The sequence below is a fragment of the Diachasma alloeum genome, unplaced genomic scaffold, assembly GCF_001412515.2.
Source record: "Diachasma alloeum isolate Michigan unplaced genomic scaffold, Dall2.0 Dall_scaffold_00533, whole genome shotgun sequence".
Classification (NCBI taxonomy): domain Eukaryota; kingdom Metazoa; phylum Arthropoda; class Insecta; order Hymenoptera; family Braconidae; genus Diachasma; species Diachasma alloeum.
The window spans coordinates 332,132-357,655 of NW_021680665.1; the positions used below are offsets into that span (position 1 = coordinate 332,132).

Sequence of the window (25,524 nt, forward strand, 5' to 3'; positions counted from 1 at the left end):
TTTTATATGGCAATCCGTATAGGAAATTTCTATACGATTTTTTCATACGTGTGTCAGTGCAGAAGTAATCGAAATTCAAATTTTTCGCTTGATTTAGACATGTCAATGAATGAAAAATGTCTTAAAAGTGTTTGAAATTCAGACATTAATTTTTGCAATGAAATACTGTGTTCCAAACCGCCGAAAACCGGTGCAAAATTAAGTAAGTATTTTCTGGAAATATACAAAAAAAAATGTGACAAATTTCATAGAAAAATACCCCACTCGGGATGTTTAGCCTACAAAGTTTGTCACATTCTTCCCTATTCAACGAAGTTATGGGAAGAAAACGATAATTCTAGTACACTCGTAAAATTAGTACTGAGAAATTCGTACGGCTTAAATAAAGCCTCCTGAGAAGTTCTTCGACTGAAGAAGCTGGGAAACAAACAAAATTAGAGATATATTACTAACTGTAGTTTTGCTAAAGATCCTCACGGAGAAGCGATTAAGAGAAATTCATGGCGAGAATTTTGTTCTCTTTGATGAGCCTCACAATTTGCCTTGTCTTCTCTAACACTTTCTTAATACCATAGATTTTTGAGGAAATTGAAACAATGAAGAAGTTTCTGAACTGTTTCAGAACTGCTCTTATCTCTCGTTATCCCAATTCTTACAAAAAGTACAGCTCTTCCGAAGATTATGGAAATTTCGTAACTCGAAATTATTCACTGAAAAATTTGAATTTACGAATAGATTTCATACAGAAACTATTAAAAATGCAAGCAGAATCCGTTTAGCCATCCAAATTTTTCTCCCACGATAAAAATTTACATAATAAATTTCTCAAAAAGGAAAATAGAAAACTAATTTTCCAAAAAATTCTCTTTTCTATTGTGAAGCAGGAAGAAGAGAAGAACAGTCCAAATTCCGAAGGAAATTGATTTTTATAATGCACTGGGAAAGGGGGCGAGCTTCGCGCGCGCATCATTGGTTAATGATTTATACATTTTTTTTTCTCTCATATACCCTTTCGGGATTTTACGATTTGTTCCCTTCCCACCCCCCAACCACCTATACCGCATTCACCGAAGGACAAGGGAAACCTCATTTGAGGGAAAGCCTGCCTAGGTACAGTCGTCTCTTGCGAGACTCCCGCTCGACAATTAAACCGTGAGATTTGGAGTGTCACAAATTTTGGCCCCCCCAGCGGGAAATCGAACCCGGGTCTCCCGCATGCCAATCCCACACTCCAACCAAATAGCCACCGCCGTCCGTATGATTTATACATATTATTTTTGATCATTAGGAATTCATTTATTTATTAAAAAAGTGTTACTGTCCGTTTTTATTATGATTCGATTTGAGAAAAATTTGAAAAAAGATCCACAAAAATTGCACGATGAAAAATACACGTTGTAAGTTTTAAGAAATTAGGTGCGTCTAAGAATAAAATCGGTCCCATTTTCCAAATGTAGGAATAAAAATCTTCGGAGTAAACTGCCCACTGTCAACATTCACAATATTTTGTATTGTTTTTGTCTTTTAAAATGTTACTATTCTATTTCTTTTCAATATTCATATAAATTTATTGTTCATGATAATTCCATAAGTATTTTTGCTATATCCAAAGGTTCAACTTTTATTGAAATTTGAATATTCGAATTTTTCAACTATATTTTTCCCGTTTATCTTTCCTACGTAGTTTAGCCATCACATGTATATGTATAATAAACTAAAAAAAGGAATATATATTTATCTATTTAAAACTTGAAAATAATATACATATATATATTTATTTATTCATTCATAGGCTAAGATAACCTTGAAATATTCCTAAGTCTAGCATATGCTTGGCGAAACAGATTGCTGACTAAAAATGTTTCACCTTTTTTTTAATAGAGGAAAAACATCGATAAATAAGAGTAGCAAACGAAAATAAGGAAAAGGAAAACTTGAAAGGAGTTCCTCAATCGACAATTTTCCGGAATCCCCATTTTTTCTTTAGAAATTCCTGGGTTCACAGTTCGTTAGCTCACCCGGTCTCACTCCAAATACGCTGTACATTACAACACGCAATGTACAACACAGTACACATTGAACGTAGGCTGATAGCTCTGATGATGATCCAAAACTTTTAGCGGAATGAAAACGGTGAAACGGCATCATTCATGAGCCATCACCATGAAACAGTCTCTCTCATATTTTTCAGTTGAGTAAGTGCAGGTGCAGCTGTACTTACTATACTTGTAGCATACCATCAACCAATTAACTGAGCTAAATCACTAGAATTATTCTCAACTCCCCCAGGTATCGAAACTATTCTCAAGTGTCTTTAAATCTGCGTGAATGCGTCTTAATGTATTTGACTCTCTACCATTTTTCCTCCAATTTTCTCTGCTCAAAACACTTAAACTAGAATTGACGAAGGTCGACAACATTCACCAAGTTTATAACAAAGTATCGCAACTCGTAAATAAAATTAACCGCTAATAAAACGTAAAAGGAACTTTTTTGTCATTTTTTTATTGATTTTTGAATCACAAATACAGGATCTCTCCATCCGGATTTCTAAGTCGACGAATGGTTTGAGATAATTTAATATGTCAATGCCTCTCGTGCCTCTTCGCTTTCGTTCCGCCTCTCGACTCGTTTCTTCGCTGGATAGAAATCCGAATTGATTGCACAAGCAATCTCATTGTCCAGTCTCCTAATTACGGAGAATGATGAAGGCATTGAGACCCATTTTGAAGGGAATTGAGAGCATTCGAAAAATTTTGAACCAATCAATGCGCAAATAGTCTGTGAAGTAGTGGCTGGAAATGAGAATATTCGGTCTCGTTTTCTGTAGTCGATAGCATTTTCTCTGGAAATTATTGATTTTACAAGCAGACAACACAGCATAAAAATGATTGTGCCTGCATGGTACAATGGGTTCATTTTAGCGTTCACGAAAATTTCGGGCTTCACCTTGTCTCATTTCTGATCTTCCACTAGGGTAATGCCAGACATTTCGGGCTGCGCTGCAGAAGTTTTTCTCGCCTTAGATGCGAGCTATTTACTCAGTAATTCCAAAACGGGAGATTATAGCAGTCCACATCTTCTGACGTCATAGGATATTGTTGGATAGGATTTTGGAGTAGGTAGGAAGACAACCAGGAGCTGGATGCAGTTTTCTGCAAGTACACGGGAACAAAATAAAATTGTTTTTACCCTGGGAACATAGTGATTCTTAATATGGGAAATAATGCAGGACCATACCCACCATACTCAAAAATTTACTATTCAACATAGCAATTTTGAGATCAAATGAAAAATTACGACGTGCTGGATGAAAAAATTTAAACATGATGGAATCCGTTGAAAAAATTACTGTTGAACACATAGTAAAAGTTGAGAGTTGGTATACTAGAGAATGGAAGTATAAAAAATTTTTCATTGTATTAAATTTTCTATAGACATGCGTAAAATTTAGGAGGATAAACATAAATTTTTACTTCGTTCGTTAAAAAAATAAACCCCCCTCCTCCTTCCAAAATAAATATTCGCGGAAGAGGACGAGCGAGAGGGGGATTTTTTGAACCGAAGTGAAAGCCAGATTTAATCTTCTTTATTATCCTTTAAAATTATTATCAATAACAGTTCTTGAGGATTTTATCGACTGTGGTATATATACGTTAGATGAATTTTTATTCAGCTTGCACTATTCTTTCGTGCTGTTGTTTAAATCTTATCAAATTTGAACTTTAGCACTGGGCCGTGGGTTCGAATCTCACTGTTAACAATTTTTGTCTTTAAAAATTTTTGTTAAAAATTTAAGATTGAATTTCATTACCACTGAAATTTCAAGGAATTTCGTCATTGAAAATTCCGAATTTCGTGGAGAAATCAATAAGAACTCTAAATTTCCGTTTCAGGAAAAATTATTTTTTCCCTAGAAATAAATAGAAAACCAGAAAACTCCGGTAAATATATTCTTGAATTTTCAGGACAGTGACACTGAACACGATTTAGGGGGAAAAAACCATGAAATTTCAGCATTCACTGAAAATTCAATGTAATTTGGTACTGAATATTGCTATTAGATTGGAGATTTAAATAAATTAATTAGTTCTCGTCGTTATGCTGCTTACAATTCTGGAATTTTACTGAATTTTCTATGAAACCTGAAGTTTCATGATTTTTTCCCCTTAAATCGCCTTCAGTGTCACTGTCCTGCAAATTAATAGTCAACTGTCCATAAAATTTCCTTTTTTTTCTAATTGTGCTCGCCCGATCGATCGGATGAACCTCGCAATTTTTTTAATTTGTGCATTGACTAATTAAACATTGTCGAGCTGCAAATCTCATATCCTGAACTACTGGGAGTGAATGGATAGTCCCTCTCTGTGCGAAAGTTTGAATTTGATGAAATTGAAATAAAAGCGCGAAAGAAAAATGTTCCTCACTAACACCCAAGGAATTACAAATGACCGGAAAGCCGAATAACATTTCATCTAATATTATTATCAATAATTTTGCTCCACGGATATTCATTCTGAAAAAAAGGAGGGAGAGGGGAAAGATTGAATTTGTTAGAATTATAGAATGCGCCACCCGGGCCATTGCGTGGTCGATGGAGGGAGGAGATTCCAAGAATTAACAACAATCGAAACTCTCATCGTTCGCTGGAGTTTTTACTAGTTGACATAGTAATTTCTGCTATTTCCTCGAGTAAAATGTAGGAGGCGCGAGAGTATAGACTCAAGTTTTAAATCGTACGAAAAAATTACAATTTAACGTGGTAAAAAATCATATAATTTGCGTAATGTCTAATCATTTAATAGTAAAAATTGGTTCCAAACAAAGTCGCGTTTTTAACACTTTTGAAAATTATTTTTTCGTCCTTGGATTTTATACTGCTTTGTGCGTTAAAAATTACTATGCTAAATCATAAAAAATGAATTTCACATCGCAAACGGTCATTTAAAATAAATTAAATCACATAGTAATTTCTAATTTTATATTCTCTCCGCATATTTTTCAATACTCATTGAAATAGCTTTCGGATTACTAAAAGTGGTTGATAATTAGAGGGAAATGTTGAATAACCTTGTGTAAAGTAACCTTGCAGTATAGTCTACATAAAAATGTCTCAAGGAATTTTTCTGACCCTCATCCTTTCGGAGCTAATTGCATATTAATCTGAATACCTGGCCGTCTACCCTAGATTCACCTCCTTGCACAATTCAATTGTAAAATTTTCTTGTCTTCAATTTGAAAATATTGTTCTAAAACACAATTTTTCATTTTCATTTGGGTTCCTACGAATTACAAATACGAATTTGAAAAATGTCTTCAGAATTAGTGCAATAAAAGAAACATGTCACCAGATTTTTTTCGTAATACTTCGGAGTGAACAAGAAAAGTGTCTCTTGAAGTTTCCCTCCAAACTTCTTCCTTTCATAGCTATAATTACAAAATAGCCTGCTAATAGGTTTTGGAGCTGCCTTGCCTCACTTGACTATTGGATTTCCCGGCAACATGGGCTTTCCTCCAGACTTTCTCAATTCTGTTGGATGGGATTTGTATCATATTGATGAAAGCGGAGATAAACACAATTTCGTTACTATTACTACTTCGAAATGTCCGTTAACTATTAACGAATGGTATTAATAGTTAACAAGCCTCGTTGACCGCAACTAAATATTTTTATCAGTGTATCGAAATGATGGAAGGTGATAAGTTTCAAAATATTGCACGGATCATCTAGGAAATATTACTTACACTAGTAGAATGGAAGGGCCTCCATTTATGAAGAATGTCTGTTATTGGGAGGAAGGCTGGTCTAGAATATCTGATGGTGCGTCAATATCAATATAAATATGCTGACACAGGGCGAGGGGCGGAGGGGGGAGGAAGAGGTCAAAACTGTCCAAAAATTTGCCTACATAATACTTGAACGGCCCCATACTTCAAGAAATTTGATAAAATAATGCCCTCAATAATCCTATGGAAAATTCAGACATTGCATATAGAAAATCCTTTGATCCTGAAATTTACAGAAATTGAAATCACCTGTGGAAAACCTCGTGCCATTTTTTCCTTACGTCAGAACAGATTTTCTACAGAACGCTTTTCTAAAAAGAATTTTTCTCATATGTTTATCCGTAGAAAATCGAAATGTCCCTTTTTTTAATGAAATTATTCATTTCCATAGTTAATATTAAGGAAGTAGGATCATGGGAAATGTGGAGAAAACAATAAACTGCGCTAGATTATTGCTAATTCGCAACGATTCGCTTATACATAAATTAAGCTTCCTCTGGCTTCTGAAAACCAAACAAGTTAAAAACAAACAAATAAATTGATAAATTATTTCGAAACGTACGTTAGTAAATGTCAGACCATTAAAATTTATAAAAAAAACAAATGTAAAGACTGACAGTCACAAGTCCAGCAGTCACGCATAAACTATGTGCAGAGAAACCTTCTTAATTCCTATTTTAACTAAACTAAACTTAACTAAACTGCTTAGTCTCTATTTTTTTAAAAACTCCAGTAGGATTTGTCTAAATTCATCAAAGGATTATCCTAAAATAATTACCATCCGAGAAACAGTAAAAACCTTTACGAAATTGCATGCAAAGAAGGCTCTTCGATGAATTCCTCTAAATGTATGAAGATAATCTTACACATGATAACTTTGTTACCTGTAATTGAATCAGATATTACCACCATATGATAAATATAACAACTAAAATTTTTTTCCTTCTTTGTTGGATTCTAATGGGATTTTTACTGTCAAGGATATCCAGTATCTTTTACAGTTTGCTACAGACCACACTATAGATTCAACCATTTTCAATTATCAAATTAGTCAATTAAATTGCATGAAAAAATGTTGAAAAAAATAATGAATATTCCAGCGTCATTCAGAATATATTTTGCACAGAATTATCATTTTTTTAAACATTCGTTGTTTATAAATAAATAATTGAAATTGTCTAAACTTTCGAAAACCTTACTATTTTAGGGATGAAATAGATTTCTGGTAAAATTCTGAATATGAATAAATTTGTTACGATTTCGAACAAATGTTTTTTATTGTGGAAAATTGATTGTTTATAAATTATTTATCGAAAATGCTCCTAATTTTCAGAAATTGCAATTTTTGAATTGTTTTATTAATCTTTCTCCAAAAGAAAACTTTGATTTTTTTTCAATTTTTTAAAATGTTTTCAAACGGTTTAATATCGAGATTCAACTTCGGATCTGCAAAGTTTGAATAATAAAATCGTTATAAAATGTCTGGAAACTTAGGGTCCAATGAGGCACAAATGTAAGCTCTGATGATCGACTGCAAAAGTAGAAAAACGTATCACTGGAGAAACAGAGTTTAGGGTGCGCTTTAACATGGGCAACAAAAAATTGCGCTCAGTTGCATACAAGGGAATGTACCATACAAAATTCCAGAATTGTGTTGGAGAATTCTAGATTCTTTCGATAAATTTCAAAAAATTCATGGGTCGTTTGAGAAATAGTAGAAAAATTCAAAGAAATTTTCAGGTTTATTTGTGAGAACGAAAATTAAAAATTCGCGAATGAAAAAAAATTCAGCATTTCAAAAGAAATCATTCTTTTCTCTTCATCCTATAGAACTCTTTAGAAAACTAAAAAATTTTTTAACTGAAAATTTTTTAACTGAAAATTTTTTCAAACCTACATAACTCGCTCCCTTAATGCCCTCTCTAATATCCTTTTCTCTGATTTAATGTTTAGATTTTGAGAGACAGTGCGTCTCTGGTACTTGGCTTTTGCCTGAGCCTAGTAGTAGTCCCAAATAGTGTATCAGCAGAGAGATGGTCGAGACAGGTGTCCAATAGTGAATGGATACCTCTGGCGAATCCCAGGTCACAGTTGCGACAGGAATCGCAGATTAGTCAGACATCAACTCTGCCAGAGTTGAATTTACCACCGCAATTGAGACAGGAGTATCAGTCGCAATTGTTACAACTACAGAAGACTCAGGAGAGTATTCAGAAACTGTTATTGCTGCAACAGCAATTACGATCGCAGCAGCAACTTTTGCAGGTAATAAAGATATTATCAGAATGACTCGAGTGTGATTAAGAATTTGATCATTTTTTAATGAGGCCATTTAGCTAGTGTAGTTAGGCTCAAATTGATGAATTTAATCTTAGGAAATGATTAGCCGCAATACGTTTTTTCCGTTTACATTCCAACAATATAATGTTTTGCTTCTGAGAATGACTATTTCCTCCATTCTAGATAGGATTTTTATTTGAAAGTCATAAATTTAATAATTATGTCGCCAATAAGTCATGTGAATTATCACGCTTGACAGACATTGTTAATAGGGCAATCATCGAGGAAATGAGCAATGCTAGGGAAAAGAGGTTCCTCGATGGTTTCTTCATTACCACACATTGCGCAGATCGTATAACAATCAACAATTAAGATGAGTTATGTCATCTTTAACCCTTTTATGACTTGGCATATCAATGAAAAAACATTAAGTTATCTGAACTGAATGAGTCTGTAAAACGAGTTGAATGGATTTCATATTCCTCACCTACATATTCTGGCACGTCATTGAAATTAAAATTTTCTGGATTGGGAAATAGTGCTTGTTAATTACAGACTACTGCTCGAAAAGCGTTTTCTTTCGGCGATATTGCAGTTATGGATATTTCGGTAATCTTGGTCGAGTTCCAGATATTTGCTGCCATGAGTGCCATTTTCAACCAAAAATAATACTCAGAACGTGGATAATACTAGCATTATCAACCACGAATTTAGCATTGATTAAACAACAACAGTTGTCAACAGAAAAACAGATTGCTTTTGTAGTAAACGTTACCAAAGTTTTGTAGTTTTACCATGGACAAGGTAATGGCTACTATGGAACATCGTAATGGTTACTATGGGCCACAGTAAACTCCTCAACGGGAATAGATCTTATGGACATAGATAATACAATAATTACTATGTTACATAGTAAGCTTTACTATGTTATATAGTGCAGCTTACTATGTTACGTAATAGAGCTCCCTATGTTACGTAAAATATCCTATAAAACATAATGAAATTATTCTAAATAGTTAAATAGGGGAGGGTAGGGCAAAACGGACCGCAGGGCAAAACGGACCACTGACAGAAAATTGATAATTTTTGTTTTTGCTTCCGAAAGGAGTCGAAAGCATTTGAATTCGAAGTCATTTGTGGTTTGAGGTGATTAGCAAATAAGATCAAATTGCGGTTGAACGACACTTGTTAACTATAAAACCCTTGTGACGGTTACGGTCCAAGAAACTCACTTTTAATTCACCACATTAAGTGTTCCTGACTTGAAGGAAAGAAAAAAAAATAAAAATTACCAATTTTCTGTCAGTGGTCCGTTTTGCCCTACCCTCCCCTACCATCAAGCAATGAAACATGAATAAATCAATGTTAGACACAGAAATACCATAAATTCAAGAACGAATATTTTCTTCTTGTAAGAACCATCGAAAAAAGAAATTATGTGTTTGAGTGAAACAATGGATTTATTCAGAAAGCTCCTAATAAAGCGTTGATTAAAACCTAAATTAAATTTCCAGTTCCACTTTTATTCATATCAAATGAATAGTTTTATTAATGTAAGCAAATGCTTTCTTCATAAAAGTAAAGACTTTCTTAGTTATAAATGGAGCCATTGCTTGGATGGTGAAAGAAAAGAATTTTCTTAAATATTTATCGGATATTTTTCTCAAGCTTCCCTACAAAAAAACTAGTGTGTCAGGTTTTGCAGACTAAAAATCCCGAGTACACAGCACGGTCCATCCCCTTTATTTGTTTACAATGGAACATTCGGGAAATATCCGATAATTTTGAAGGTCTCGGGGCATTACAACTGATAATTCACCACTACTAGTAAACTATCAAAATTATGATAATTCCACATTTACTTGAATTTGTGAAAAAAGCTTGTGTGAGTTTGTGTTTATTTCATTTAAGATAGAATCATTCAAAATGAGTTGATTTGGCCATAATTGTTAACGAGAAATTTATAACAAGATTTACCAGTTTTTTTACTTCTGTGAGATGTTCGTGTAAGGTGCCATATGGCCTCGACGCCTGCACTCTAATTGGTCGAACCCGGAAGGAAGGAAATTCTCTGAATACCCCTCGACCTTCAAAATTCATCAGATATTTCCCTCAAGTTTCCCTGCGCATCAGCGATCGCGATGAGTTTTTCAGAAAAATCATCCCTTTCACCGCATTTTTATCGGCTGAAATCAGAATTGAAGAAATTCTCTCTACATTAAAGAAGGGAAATTATATGGCGTTCCACATGTTTGTGACGTCATAGGAAATAATTGGATGGGATTCGGATGAGGGAGGAGGGGAACCGAGATTATTCTCAATATGTATAACCAGAAAATTTTCACTGAAAAAAATGGATAGTCCAGACCAGGATTTCAATTTGGGACCTTCCGATTATGCATCGGGTGCTCTCCCAACTGGCCGAAATCAGAATCGAACAAATTCTCTTCCGAATACCCCTTGACATTCAAAATTCATCAGATATTCCTCTCAAGTTTTCCTGTATATCAATGATGCGGATGAGTTTTGCATGTAACAAAACTCCTACACACTCCTACTTTATTCCACACGAGATTCATTAACTATTAACGAATGGTAGAATTTAATATGACCAAATAAATATTCGTTAATAGTTAACGAATGGTTCACTTGAAAGGTGAAAATCGAGTCAAACAAGACTTCTCAAATAGGCATTCGTTAACGATTAACAAATGAACATTTGGTGAGACCAAATATAGATTCTAGCCGTCAACCAAATCCATTGGTTAATAATAACGAATTCTATTTATCAATGTACGAACGTTACACCGTAACCGCGTTCTTCTCGTGCTGTGCGCTCGGGATTTTAATCTGCATAACTAATCCCTTTCGTTGCTATACAACAAAACGTTCGGGAAATATCCGATAATTTTGAAGGTCTTAGGGTGTTACAGATGACAATTTCCTCAATTCTGATTTTGACCAATCAGAGTGCATTATTCGGAGTCACGTGACACGTTTCACACTGATAATTTCCCCGAACACTGCACTGATAGAACGGATTAGTTATTGTTAACGAATGGATTTTGGTTGAAGGTTCGGGTCTATTCGGTCCCACCAAATGTTCATTCGTTAATAGTCAACGAATGTATATTTGAGGAGTCTTGTTTGACTTGACTTTCGCCATTCAAGTGAACCATTCATTAACTATTAACGAATATTCATTTGGTCATATTCAACTCTACCATTCGTTAATAGTTAACGAATCTCGTTTGGAATCAATGAATCATTCTATCAGTGTGCACCCTGATCGGCCCAAATCAGAATTGAAGAAATTATCCTCCGAATACCCTTCGACCTTCAAAATTCATCGGATATTTCCCAAATGTTTTGTTGCATAGCAACGAGAGGGATCAGTTTTACAGATTAACAATTTTACTGCAAATATCCGATAATTTTGAAGGTCTTAGGGTGTTACAGATGACAAATTCCTCAATTCTGATTTTGACCAATCAGAGTGCATTATTCGGAGTCACGTGACGCGTTTCACACTGATAATTTCCCCGGCTGCAGGGAAATTATCAGACTGATAATTTCCCTGTAGCCTGTCAATTGTTTTCTACGAATTTGACAAATATTCCTCCCATTTTGGTGAAATATGTGTCCCATAACCCCGAACACTGCACTGATAGAACGGATTAGTTATTGTTAACGAATGGATTTTGGTTGAAGGTTCGGGTCTATTCGGCCCCACCAAATGTTCATTCGTTAATAGTCAACGAATGTATATTTGAGGAGCCTTGTTTGACTTGACTTTCGCCATTCAAGTGAACCATTCATTAACTATTAACGAATATTCATTTGGTCATATTCAACTCTACCATTCGTTAATAGTTAACGAATCTCGTTTGGAATCAATGAATCATTCTATCAGTGTGCACCCTGATCGGCCCAAATCAGAATTGAAGAAATTATCCTCCGAATACCCCTCGACCTTCAAAATTCATAGGATATTTCCCAAATGTTTTGTTGCATAGCAACGAGAGGGATCAGTTTTACAGATTAACAATTTTACTGCAAAGCTGATCCCGATCGTTGATATGCAGGAAATGGGGTCTTGGGGTATTATAGCTGATAATTCATCAGGCTACTGTTGAATCATCAAACTGATAATTCCACAGTTGGGACAGCACCCGATNTTCGACCTTCAAAATTCATCGGATATTTCCCAAATGTTTTGTTGCATAGCAACGAGAGGGATCAGTTTTACAGATTAACAATTTTACTGCAAATATCCGATAATTTTGAAGGTCTTAGGGTGTTACAGATGACAAATTCCTCAATTCTGATTTTGACCAATCAGAGTGCATTATTCGGAGTCACGTGACGCGTTTCACACTGATAATTTCCCCGGCTGCAGGGAAATTATCAGACTGATAATTTCCCTGTAGCCTGTCAATTGTTTTCTACGAATTTGACAAATATTCCTCCCATTTTGGTGAAATATGTGTCCCATAACCCCGAACACTNATATTCGGGTCTATGCAAACGCTTCCTTTCTGTTTGAAAGAAGAGAATTAAAGGGGGTTTATTTGTACTGTATTTTTTTGCTTCCGAATGAAAGCCTTAAATTTGACCGAGTTTTCGATTGTCTAATTTTGATTGCAAATGGTCTAGAATCTTATGAAACGCGAAGGAGTGATGTTATTAGTGTCATATCTGTATGTATGTATCTGACATTTGGATTTTCGGTGATTCATTTTGAGAAAATTCAACATAAATACTAGCTTGACTCATTGTAGCTATGATTGAGCTCAACTTTAGCGCGCTGTTTCATCCCGATCGGTTCAGAAGTTCTTGAGGTATAACAACTGATTTAAATTTAGTTTTTCCTCAATATCTCAAAAACTACTGCACAGATTCTTTTGTATTTGAGGTCGACATTAATTCCGTATCAAAAAGATTTTTGGTCACTGAGCCTGTGAAACACCGGCCGTGTAGAATTTTCTTGCCTTATATGATTGCAGGACGAACCGAAGGCGAGGTCTCATTTACTAGAAAAGTTTATCCCAGCCTAATACTACATTCGTTACAAGAAAAATTCATGCTTGAATGATTTGCTGAATTTCCACTATTCAAATTGTAGAACATAACATAACACAAAACTGATATACGGAATTCATTCCTTTTAATATATCCCCAAAATGTCCATTAATTATTCATTCGTCCGGACTAATGTATTTCCGAAAGGAAGCGAATGGTGCAAAACATAAGCCGCGTTGGCTGATGCTATTAAGTAGATGGGTGGCGAGAGTGAGAAGCGCCTCAGCATAATGTCATAACATCGCTAGAAAGAAAATTGATCTGGAGAAATGACAAATTCATACAAAAGACATAAAATAAATAAATGAACAATGAAATTCATCTCCACTCGTCATTATTATCTCTAGTAATTTTTTTCATTGTGATAGGAAAAGCAACCTTGGTTATTAGAGAATATTTATGACAAGATTGTTTTCCCACGTAATTTAGGAACTGATTACTCTTCTCCCATTATTATCATCATTACCATAGTCGTCTGACCATTCCATTATCCTCGCTTTCAGAATCAAGCATACCTACCGAACGTTGTAGCCCCTGAAGACGATAAGCAGGCCTTCCAGCAGGGTTCGATCTCTAACTCACGCAACATTCCAGATCTCGCCCCCGAGATACTCACTCCCCCTCAACCACCCACCGAAACTGTCCCCCCAGTTTTTTCCCCTCAAGAATTCCATCGACCTCATTCCGAAAAATACGCGATTGACAGACCGAAGGAATCAGCGCAGCAAGTCTCCGGTCCGGCGAACACAGGCGAAAACTCCTCAAATGATGATGAAGAGGTAAATTCCCCTCCTTTCCTATTTCATTACTTAATTATCCTTACGTATCATAAATAAAGAAAGTGCGGAAGTCATAAAGCGACATTTTAATTCCCTATTTCAGATCCAGGTGGTTTACGTACCAGCGGAAACGCTTGCGCAACGGGGCCATCAACACAAGGAGGAGAGAAACCGTGATCACAAGCAGTTTGCGTTCCCAAATCACCGCCAGCAGCATCAGCGATACCAAATAGTCCAAACTTCTGATCTCTCATCACCTGATGACAATTCCTACAACCCAGACTACGTTCAGTTCCCCAAGGAGCCGACTAGAAGTGATAACACCGACTTCTTGAAAGCAGTAAGAGACAGGGAACTGGAGAGACTCAATGACCAGCGTCAAGAGATCCAAAAGCAAGCGAAGATTCAAGCAGCAGCTCAACAGCGTGAACAAGAGCGAGCACGTCAACGAGATGCAGAAAAGAAGCGAAAGGAGCTTCTTAAAATTGAAGAAGCTGCTAGACAACGGGAACTGGACAGGATTAGAGAAGCTCGTGAGCGTCAGCGACTTCAAGAACTTGAACGTGAGAAAGAAAGAGCAGCCAAAGCAAGACAAGCGGAAATAGATCGACTAGCTTCTCTCGAACGTCAAAAGAAGTTAGAACTGGAGAAATTAGCGCGAAAAGAAGAGGAACGAGCCAAAGAACTTGCTGAGAAGAGAGAGAAGGAGGCATCTGAGTCAGTTCAACAGGAATACGTTGGGAATAGCTATCACCAACAACACTTGACCGAGACGGGGAAGCAGAAACATCACCGAAACAGGGCAAAATCCAGACCTCGACCCCATCATAAAAACGTTCAAGATAATATTGAACGAAGTCACGATACATCAACCCCAGCGCCAACCCCAAATCAACCACCACTGGCTGTTTTCATGGGTTCTGATGACCTCATCGCTCAAGAAGTCAAAGTGGTTGACGTTCTCCGAGTTTTAAGAGAAGCTAAAAGCATCGCCGTCGTTGATCAGGTGACTGCAGAATCTCCAAAAGTCTTTGTAGGCCCTTCGAACTTGGACGTGCCCAACACATACTCCAAATTTGATCTTCCCTATTTGTCTTCACTAGACACGACACGAGTTGAAAGAAGAGTCGATAAATTACCGTTCTTTGTCGCTCCTTTGAGCTTCAATCCACCACCTGGATACTCAAAAATTCCCTTTCCAGCTCCTCATATTGGATCTGTTATTGTCAACACGATTGACGGACATTTGGGAACAGGACCATCCGGAGTATCAGAAAACAAATCTCACCCTAGTCCTCGACCCTTAATCGAGCCCAATTCATTCTTATCTCCTGGCCAAGGATCAACTTACCAACCAACTTATCAACCGTCTTACGAATCCCCCACGACCCCAAGTTACTCGACATATAGACAAGATCATGTCACTCAGCAGTATCAACCGACCGTGCACTTTCCTCCGAGTGCCAATGATAGATTTAGAGTCCAACAAAATGGACAGCAGCAGCCTCAACAACAGTATCAGTCTACTGTGCATCATCTAGAACCAACAGATGCGCCAACTGCTTCATTATCACCTTATCAAGAAGATTTGAATGTTTCTGGTAGGCCACAGCGTCCTGACTACCCCGAGGAGTCAATTCCAAGTTCTGTGACTCCAGGAAATGCTTACAGAAAACCATCGGTAGTGACGTCTTTCGAATATGAGCAGGAGACTGTTTCAACAACGCCGGTTTATGAGAGCAGCTATGTGCATACGAGGGTTCAGCCGAACAGCAATCAGGAGCTGACGGCTCAGCTAGCACAGATCAATCAGCATGACTACTCGCAACACCGACATGCTGACAATGTTTTTGCGCATCCGGCGCAGCAGGCAGGAGGGGAGCAGCATCACGGACATCATCATACCGGGGAGAGCTTCGAGTCTAATGCTTCTGGATCTTATGAGGATTCAGGGCGGGGCACGGTAAGTCCCGCGCATTATAACCTTCCGGCGGAACTTCCGCCGATTCATCCTCAACTTCCGGGGTTAGTGAACTCCTTGATAGAGAACAAACAGGAGCGGACGACGACAACAACGACGGAGGCTCCGACAACTGAAGTACCGACGTCTACCTATAGGACACGGACCCGTCACAGGTAAATAAGAGGATCAAATTAGAATTATGAACCAATAATTGAAAATAGATGTTATCATTTTTATAGTTACACATTAATCCTTAAGTGGATACGTTGGTGAAAAGTCTTCACTGGTCTTTGGGAGCCATTGAACAGTTTGTGATATATGACGGAATATGGAAATAACTAGGGAAAATCGCGGAACCGATCGATTTTGCTCCGTATAACTACGAAAAACTTCATTTTTTCCTGTTTTTACCTTCAAAATGCAAATGCGCAAAGAGCACCGTAGTTTTCATACGATATTAGCTTCATCTTTAATGTTCATTACACTCCAAAGAATGAAGTTAAGCATTGGTGTTACTTTACTCGCAATAGATCATGAATAAATAAATTTTGAATTTCATAAATTTATCGCGTCTCTAGAGTAGAGTAAAATTTATGACATTCAAAATTCATTTATTCATAATCTATTGCGGATAAAGTAAAACCGATGCTTAACTTTATTCTTTGGAGTTTAACGAACATTAAAAAAGAAAAGCTAAAATCGTATGAAAACTACGGGGCAAGAAGCGTTCTGAAAGTAAAATAGCAAAAAATAAAGTTTTTGGTGGTTATAGGGGGCAAAATCGATGGGGCCCGCAATTTTTCCTAGTCATTCATTCATATTCCGTCATATATCACAAATTGTTCAAAAGGTTGCGAGGCCTAGTGAAGACTATAATTTCACCCCGACGTATCCCCTTAAGGTGTTTCGTGTATAGATCATCGGGGGGGGGGGGTGAAACGGAAGAGGAGTCTTATTGTTCTCGAACCCTGATTCAATCCCCGAGCTCAAAATTGTGGTGCATTTGAACATTTTTTGAATATGGATTTTTTTTATCAGATTGATTGATTTTTTTCTCATCACCTACGGGTGTCAAAATAATTTTTATTGATGGTTTTCTAATTATTGAAATAATGTTAAAATGCGTCGCGACTTGATAACCCTGCAAGAAATATGATTCCATTGCATGCTTGTATAGACAATTTCAATTTTATATAACAACCATAATCTATTTTTATAACACAAATTCTTCATACCATTACTCTTTAAATGTTGAGCGCACAATACCCGAGACTTGGTAACCATCAACGTGCGATTTTTTTTAGTGCAAGTGAGACTTGTACGACATTTTGTCTGCCTGTGTATGATATTTATTTATTTATATGCCACATAGATTTTCAATAGAGAAAGGTTATAATAGTTCTCTTCTTAGAACACGGATAATCCAAAGTTAGAAAGTAATCTAATCTATTGTTCCCATAACTTGAGTTTCATTAAAAACAGGAGAATGAAGTGATAAAATAATCTTCAATAGGATGTTGGAAGCTTAATATGAGGATGTCCTTACAGAGCTAAGAACCTGTAATATTCATCTTCAAAAAACACTCAGCGGGGATTATTCGTTGTAGGGGTCGAGTTACTCGTCCACTTACAACAACGACGACGCCAGCATCAGTGACGAGAGAGTCGAATAGAAGTTCTCCCGAGAGGACAAGGAGACCTGTAAGTCGATCACGATCGAGGTATACGACTACTACGGAGGAGTATAAAGAGAGTTACGAGCCTACGAGAGCTAAAATTGCAGGGACGACTATGAAGTATAGTACTAGTGAGTCCTATAGGAGAACATCTGCTCCAAAGAATCAGAAGAGTAAGAGTAGAACGAGTGCACGTCCGTATGAATCAGCGGTAAGTATTTTCGGTGATTACTGAAAACCAGTTCTAATGAATGATAAAAACAAGTAGCGCAACAGAAGCCATTTGACAGATTAATATGACTGCTGTTCTCCACAATTTTTTTTTCTCCTATTTTCATTTCTACCAATTTCATTAGGCTTCGGCAATAGGCTTCCGAATGAATCCCAATGTATGTTTTCAAAATATAAAACCATATATTTATACTATATGGCTTCTTCAGTTATCCTGATGTGAAAATGAACGGCGAAATATAGATGCGTTAATTTTCTTTTTTTCAAGAATTTTGAGTAAATTGTTCCATCTCAAGAACTATCAAATATATCGACCTAAAATTTAATATAGGAATTTTCTTTGACAATCCTAAGTAGAAGCCAAAGTTTCTTCTTAACTAGAAGCCAAAGTTTCGCAAAAGTAAATTCCGGCCAAAAAAAAATTGCAGACGGCTGTATCTTCGATACAGCTGTAATTGTACATGGATACGTCCATGGTCTTTCCTTTTTTTTTATTTTTTTATTTAAGCATTTTAAACCAATCGGTTTACTCTGCTATGGTCTTTCCTTCTTTCTCGAATTTCGTAGGAACTCTTTGCATTCCCTCAAATTTCCTAGAAACTCCCTGAATTTCCTCAAAATTTCTAGAAACTTGAATTTTTTCGAAATTTCAAGAAACTTCTCGAATTATCTTGAAATTTCTAGAATTTACACATAAGGGCCGTTTTCCAAAATGACCCCCCATATTGAAACCATAGACGTATCCACATCAAAATACAAAAACGACGATATCTCGAAACATTTCAATGGGATGGTACCCTTATTTTATTGGATCTAGATAGATGACATCAAAACGCACATTTTGAAAAAAAAAATTGAAATGGAACCAATGATTTTTAAGATATTGAGCAAAAAAGTTTCACCTACAAAGTTGAATATCTCTGAATCCCAAACTTTGTTACCATAAAGCCTTAAAGTCATACTACGTTTCAAGTTTCTATCTCGATTATTTTTTACGTTATCGTGCGAACAAGCAATTTCAGCGAAAAAATGAAAAAAACGAGAATAAAACTACATTGCTCAGGGTATAATGGTCTTTCTTCAATCCAATTAAATAGGTATCGTCATGCCGAGTATTATGAAAAAAACTCGAATCGGTCGAATGGTTCAGGAGAGATCGGCAAAAAACGATTGTCGAAGAATCACTATGTCTCAGGAACCGCTCAATCGATTGAGCTGACATTTAGCACAAATTTGAGTCTCAGTAGTACCAATTAGCAGCCAAAATTATAGCATCTTTGCCTTCATGATTCTCGAGTTGAGGGGACAGTTCTGGACATACGAACACGCATGTGTGCACACAGACCTACACACATGCAGACATTTTTTAAAAACATCATTTCGTCAGGTTTCATGATATTCCTAGACATTTCCACCCAAAATTAAGAAATCGAAAAAAATCACGATTCGAAAACATCGATTCGGAAGCAAAAAACAAAAAAATGGCTCAATTTTTATTCTGCAAAAAGGCAGATTTTTGCTTGAAGTATATTTAGTACGGTCTCAACTCCACTCCATCATTAATTTGATAGTCAATAATAGAAAATTCTTTATCAAGGGGCAAATGTCCGAAAAATAAAATTTTCGGACATTTCCCAAGGTATTATACATTACCTGTTCACGAGACATAGAACCTTCGTTTCACGTTGCAAAATTTTAAGAACTATTATTGCATCAAGAAATATTTAATGCAATTTAATTTTTCAACTTTGAAAATTATAAATTCTTCTAGCCCTTGAATCAAATTCAAAACACTCAGCCTCTGGAGACAGTCTCAGATGAAGCAAATCCTTCGGTGGAGTCAGGTAGTTCCCAGGGCGACAGTTATTCCCAATACAGCGTTCCCATCTCTTCTGAAAGTCCAGAGAGCTCTTACACCCCAGAGATTGACTTTTCGAAAACTGCAAACTACCCCCAGCCGATTCCCTCCCACCGAGAGCAGAGACCGTTGGCTGACGACACGGGAATCTCCCAGCAGCATTACCAAGACAGATATCAAACTGGCCTGGGGTACCAGGCTAGTTTAATTGACCAAAACGATCAGTACAACTATCCAATTAATCATGAAGAGTCACATTTGGGGGCCTCCCCGGCTCCTAATGATTACTACTACCCTGATAAGAGTGAGAGTGTCGAGGCCTCAGGACAACAAGTTAATATTCCAACTGAGAATCCAGTTTATACTCAAATTTTGGAGTACATGCCTGGCACACACCCAGGAGGACAACAGGGAGTATTAAGTACTGAGTATAGCCAGTCTGGACAGTACTCGGGGGAGAAAAACAGTGGGAGTATTGAGGATGGACATGGCTACACTCATGAAAATTCATATGAACCTGTTGAGGTAATTGAATAGTCTTCGTATATTTATGAACGATATTTTCTGACAGAGACAATAAATGAGTTAATATGAAGAGAAGACTGCAGTCCGATTATTTTTAGATATATTTCAGAAACTATCTGATTCAAAGTGAAATATTAAGACACTTCTTGTACCTCGTAAAATTTACGACGAAATAAACTCTCTTCTCATATAGAATTTGCCGATATATACACCAAACGGCCAAATATCGGTCCAATATCGAGTTGCCGAACATTGGGGCTCTGATTAACCGTACATTAGTCACCTTATGAGGGAAACCGTGTCGCGCGTCATGTTTCTTTAATTTAATTGACTAGCTAACCGGAAAAATTAAAAAAATTTGACTTAATCAATTGAAGTATCTAAAAAATTATAGTGGCTTTTAGAACAACATATTTCCCAAAATTCCTAAAGAAAACAAATTATTTCGGATAGATGAATTATTTTTTCCCCATGTTAAATGAAAGTGCCCATGACGCGACGTGGCCGGAAACTCGCTAAACGCGCCCAGGCAATGTAGAGTGAATTGTGACCAATCATAGGGTCGCATTGGTGACCAGACTAGGATTAGAGGTCAAACATTGATTCAATATCCGCGCGCCAAACATTGAAACCGACCTAATATTGTAGGCTATTTTTTGAATAAATAGATGAATGGCATCCATCTTCTTTCCTAATATACAGAACATAGATATCGATACCCCGAATGAAGGCCTAAATAACTTAAGAATAGTAAATTCATTAATTTATTTCTCTTCTCATCGGAGTTACACATTAGTTAATTAATTGTTGATGATCGCATTCGGGGATTGAAACAAAAACACCACGTGGTATTTATATACCCGAAAAAAAATCTATCTTTATCTATCTTCATAAGAAATTTTAGACGGCCCAGTGGACAGCGCGCTTGACAACAGGTTAGAAGGACTCGCGATGGAACCCCCTGGGGGTAATTTTTTTAAATTTCATTTTTTTCTTCTTTGGTTCACTGAAATGGATACGAAGGGTTATAAAACGATTATAAACTATTGGAAGAAATAGTTATTTCCATAATCCGTTATATATCATAAACTGTTCAATGGTTCCCAAGGCCCAGTGAAGACTTAAATTACACCGATTTATCCCTTTAAGTATACCGTCATATCGAACAGGTTTTGATACAAAAAAATAAACTGAACTGACCGCAGTCACTACGGGATGGGTGACCATAGCGCAGCAACGGAAATATCACGAACTAACATGAACTTTTATTCATCATGTAATAAATTGAGTAAAATTATTGGAATGTACGAAAACATAGCTGAAAGAAAAATATTTGACAAAACGACCGGTCATTTTCGATCATCTTTCCACCTACGAAATTATTGATATAAATTCTTTACCTCTGCCCTCACTAGGCAACCACTGAACCAATCACAACGACAACTACTGAACCACCCTCGACAATTCGACAACGAGTTCGTGGTCGGTTAAGCAGTCGCACTCGTCAAGACTCAGCAATTCAAACTAGTCCCCGCGGCTCTCAGGACGATTTTGTGCAGTTCAGTGCAGTGACCAGACCCCCAGGAAGTCGCACATCCTCATCTCGTCAACGTGATACCCCTCGTCGTGTAAAAGCTCGTCCTCACAATCAGGCTCACGTGCAAAGTGAAGGTAATAATGAATATATTATAGACTATTGAACGGGCACTTCGCGCCCATCACTAGATTAATTTATACTATTTTATTTTATTTTCTTTCCATTTCCGTTTTTACAATTAGATTCATTTAATTTTATCCATTCTTATTGTTATTGTATTTTTTTGCCTTAATTCACAAGTTGCAACATTGAATGAAGCCGAATTATCTTAAAGATCGATCAAAAGGGTTTTTTTTTGTGATAAAAAAAAGTCATTTGAAGCCTCACTCCTGTTACATGGTCGGATTTCAATTATTATTATGAAAAGGAAATGAAAAAAGAATCAGAAAGGGATAATCGGCTGGAAAAAGTTTTTTTTCTTTCATGTCGGCGGGAACTTCGAATCACTTTTTTTCTTCAAGTATTAGAGTGATATCAATAATTTAGCAAGAAGAAACTTGAAAAATGCGAAAAAAGTGGGTGGAAAGAACTAACAAAATTTAGTTTTCAATATCTCTGGAAAGTTTTAAAATCGATTTTTTGTTCGAATAATGAAAGAATACCCATAAATTCGATTTCTATCCTTCTCTTTTGATAGAATGAATATATTCATTTTTGCCATCTAGGTAATTCTATAAATTACCTAGATGGCAATGAATTGCAAAACTTACAATTTAGAGACTAAAAATTTTACAAAAGGAATGATCGACTTGAAAATGAAGAAAATTTGTTTTTTCACACCCCTGCACGGAAAGTTCATGCTTTCCTTTGCAGGCGTGTTAAAAAATCGCATGTGCACCTCGGGCGGAAAGTCTTGATTTTCCGCCCTTGGTGCACAATATACTATTTCTTCATTTGCGTCGGTGGAAATTTCGAATCAGTTTTTTTCTCCGAATATGGATGAGATATGAGTATTTTAGAATTTTATGATCTAATTTTAACGAGAAGAAATGGAAAAAATATCAGAAAAAGTAGGCGGGAAGAAATAAAAATATTAATTTTTCAATGTCTCCAGAAAGTTTTAAAATCGTTATATTTTTTCAAACAATGGAAGAATACCCATAACGTCGATTTCTGTCTTTGTCTTTTGATAAGAAGAATCGAATGAATGAGAGAAATTGAGAATTGAAGACTAAAAATTTTATCGGATTATTATTATGTAATTTTTTCGACAATAAAGTATATACTCACATCTCTAAAAAAATGGTAGAGGCATTGCGTTCTTTGAATATTATCAAATCTAATGGAAAAAGTGTTGGCTTCATGGAAACCATTTTCAAGTTGCACGCAGTTTTACGAAATAAAATCTGTACAAAAACTGCTCATTCATTACGCAATTTGGGGAGATTCTCTAAAGCCTGATATGAGGTTGAAATTGATTCCTCTCGGTTCACCACTCCCGGTTTTGCACCCTATTTATAATCCTCTTCGATTATTCTGTTTGCAAAGGTGAAGGATTCGTTCGAATTCAGTCGTCAAACCGTCACAACCACCCGAAGACAATTGTTCAAACTGGAAAAATCACAACGACTACTCCAACCCCTTTAACCACGACAGAAGACTCTTCCGTTAATTCGGAGGATATTGAGTACGGCTTTATCAGGACTCCGAACTTCAATCAGCCCCAGAACCAAATCAGTAGCAAATTCCGTGCCCCAGATTCTCAAATTCAACTGCAAAACGTTGCCCCAACCGACGAAACTGCGGAGGATTCAAGTCCCAGTGTTACACAAGTGCCAAAACATCGACAGAAATATCAATCCCCCAACAGACCTCGACCTGACATCAAATCCACAGCTACCAGCATCATCACAACGACCCCAAGCCTTGAGGGATTCACCAACAAACCCAAAGTGAGAGCTGAAGAGCCCAAAAACCGAATTAGGACTAGAGTAAGGAGACCAGGTAACAGGAAACGTCCTGCAACGACGACAACCACCACCACCACCACTGAATATGTGCTGGATGGAAATAACAATCTTCCGCTTGATGAGAACTACCCGAGGATACCCATCCGTCATGTCGAGAGCTCAGGCGAGCGACAGCTGTATGACACGAGTTATGAGACGTTACCGAATGGAGGGGAAGGTGCTATGAGCAGAGTTGATTATGCTGGAGAAAACGTAAGTTCACACTATTGTTTGTCCTGTAGTAGAATTATGTGGAATTATGTCTAGACGTGAAAGAATTCTATTTGTTATTCAATACAAGGAATATTTTGTTTCTGAATTAATCTTTACACCGAACTCCCGGTTTGTGGGGCCGCTATCAAAACTTTCACAATGTATAACTATTGATAAATGTAAGAAAAAATTTCATCGGTTCTAATCGATACGTTTCTGATTTTTTTTTCCACGATTAATCCATGAAACCACCAATGTTTCTTCTAATTTATTCCCTCGGGAAATCGGTGAAGAATAATAATTAGCACCAATTATTCATAATGAATGATATATATTTGTTCGTTCGATAATCGAGGATTAAAGGGAGACTACTGCGAGTTTTAAACGTCGCGGGCTATTGGAGTGAGATTTCTCATGCTTTGAAGATCGGTTACTCATATCTAAAAATGGATAATTAGTAATAATTAGTCCAGGGCCTCGAATTTTTGAACTACAGGTTTCTTTTTTTTTCAAAATTTTTGAAAAAATATGTTGTGACGAGGCATATTCATTTATTTTTTATTATTTTTCTACATATTTTTTCCCACTACACACTGCCCCCTAAAAGGTAAATCCCGCCACCGTTGGATACCCCTTCCTCAGACTTTTCCCCTCATCGCCCCTCTGCCCCCGCCCCTGGACATCACGAAGACATCAGTTCCGGCCCCACCCGATCAATTGGAGAAGCCATCGCCTCCTGGAAATTCCCCATACTAGACCCCCGAATATTCAACACCTGCAATAATCCCTTGCGAGACATCCCTGGATTGTGGTCATCGTCACCAGTCACCCGTGCTGATTGGCCCCGATTGCTCCCGAATTAAAACCCGAAGGACATCGACACCTGACAAACCCCCACGAATCGCGAAGGAAAAGAAAAGACCGTCACTCGTGTAACCGCTGTCCTGGACACTGTCACGTGCGCCCCAAGCTAATTGAATAATCAGTGAACGTACCTCAAAGTCGACACATTTGGTTTTTTGTTGGGATAAAGAGGATTTCGGTGCCCGAGCTCAGCCCGGCCGTAGTTACTGTGCCCGTGGAATCCAGAAGGAGGAACGGAGGCTCAATCCCTGGAGTCATCGATGGACTCAGATTAGCCCTGAACTGGAAGTCGTGAGTACGAGTTGTCCCCCTCATTTCCCCCTCGCACCAAGAAGTATTCCTTTCTATACCCCCCCAACGGTGAGTCTACACTCTTTGTTTCTTCCCCATTTAGTTATTCTTTTCATATTTAGTTGCATTCCCTCGACACGACTAGCTTCTCCCCTTTTTCTGCATTAGAGTCACTCCCCTTTTTACGTGTACAAAAGTTGCCTGGCCTTACCCATAACCCTAGATCCAAGTAAAAGGCATTTCAAACGTCTTACGACAATCTAATATGTAGATTACTAGAAATATAGATGTTTAGTTAATTTTATCCCTCATTTGTCCTCATTATTTAATTGCCCTAAATCCCCCTTTTAGGAAATAATATTAATTAAATATTGAAAGGTCACAGTGTACAATAACAATTACGAATTAGTTTGTCGAAATTCGACTCCT

At 36.9% G+C, this 25,524-nt stretch overlaps 1 protein-coding gene across 1 annotated transcript in view; it reads left to right on the top strand.

Annotated features, from left to right (window-relative positions):
* The first annotated feature begins 5,779 nt into the window (after positions 1–5,779).
* The window catches only part of LOC107042863, a 36,254-nt gene continuing 16,509 nt past the window's right edge, over positions 5,780–25,524 (top strand). Inside the window, exons 1-9 of the mRNA XM_015264070.1 lie at positions 5,780–5,821; positions 7,741–8,052; positions 13,653–13,928; positions 14,032–16,064; positions 17,499–17,778; positions 19,570–20,181; positions 21,597–21,852; positions 23,267–23,940; positions 24,943–25,095. Of these exons, the coding sequence (XP_015119556.1) occupies positions 5,780–5,821; positions 7,741–8,052; positions 13,653–13,928; positions 14,032–16,064; positions 17,499–17,778; positions 19,570–20,181; positions 21,597–21,852; positions 23,267–23,940; positions 24,943–25,095 (4,638 nt within the window). The remainder of the gene's footprint in view (positions 5,822–7,740; positions 8,053–13,652; positions 13,929–14,031; positions 16,065–17,498; positions 17,779–19,569; positions 20,182–21,596; positions 21,853–23,266; positions 23,941–24,942; positions 25,096–25,524) is intronic.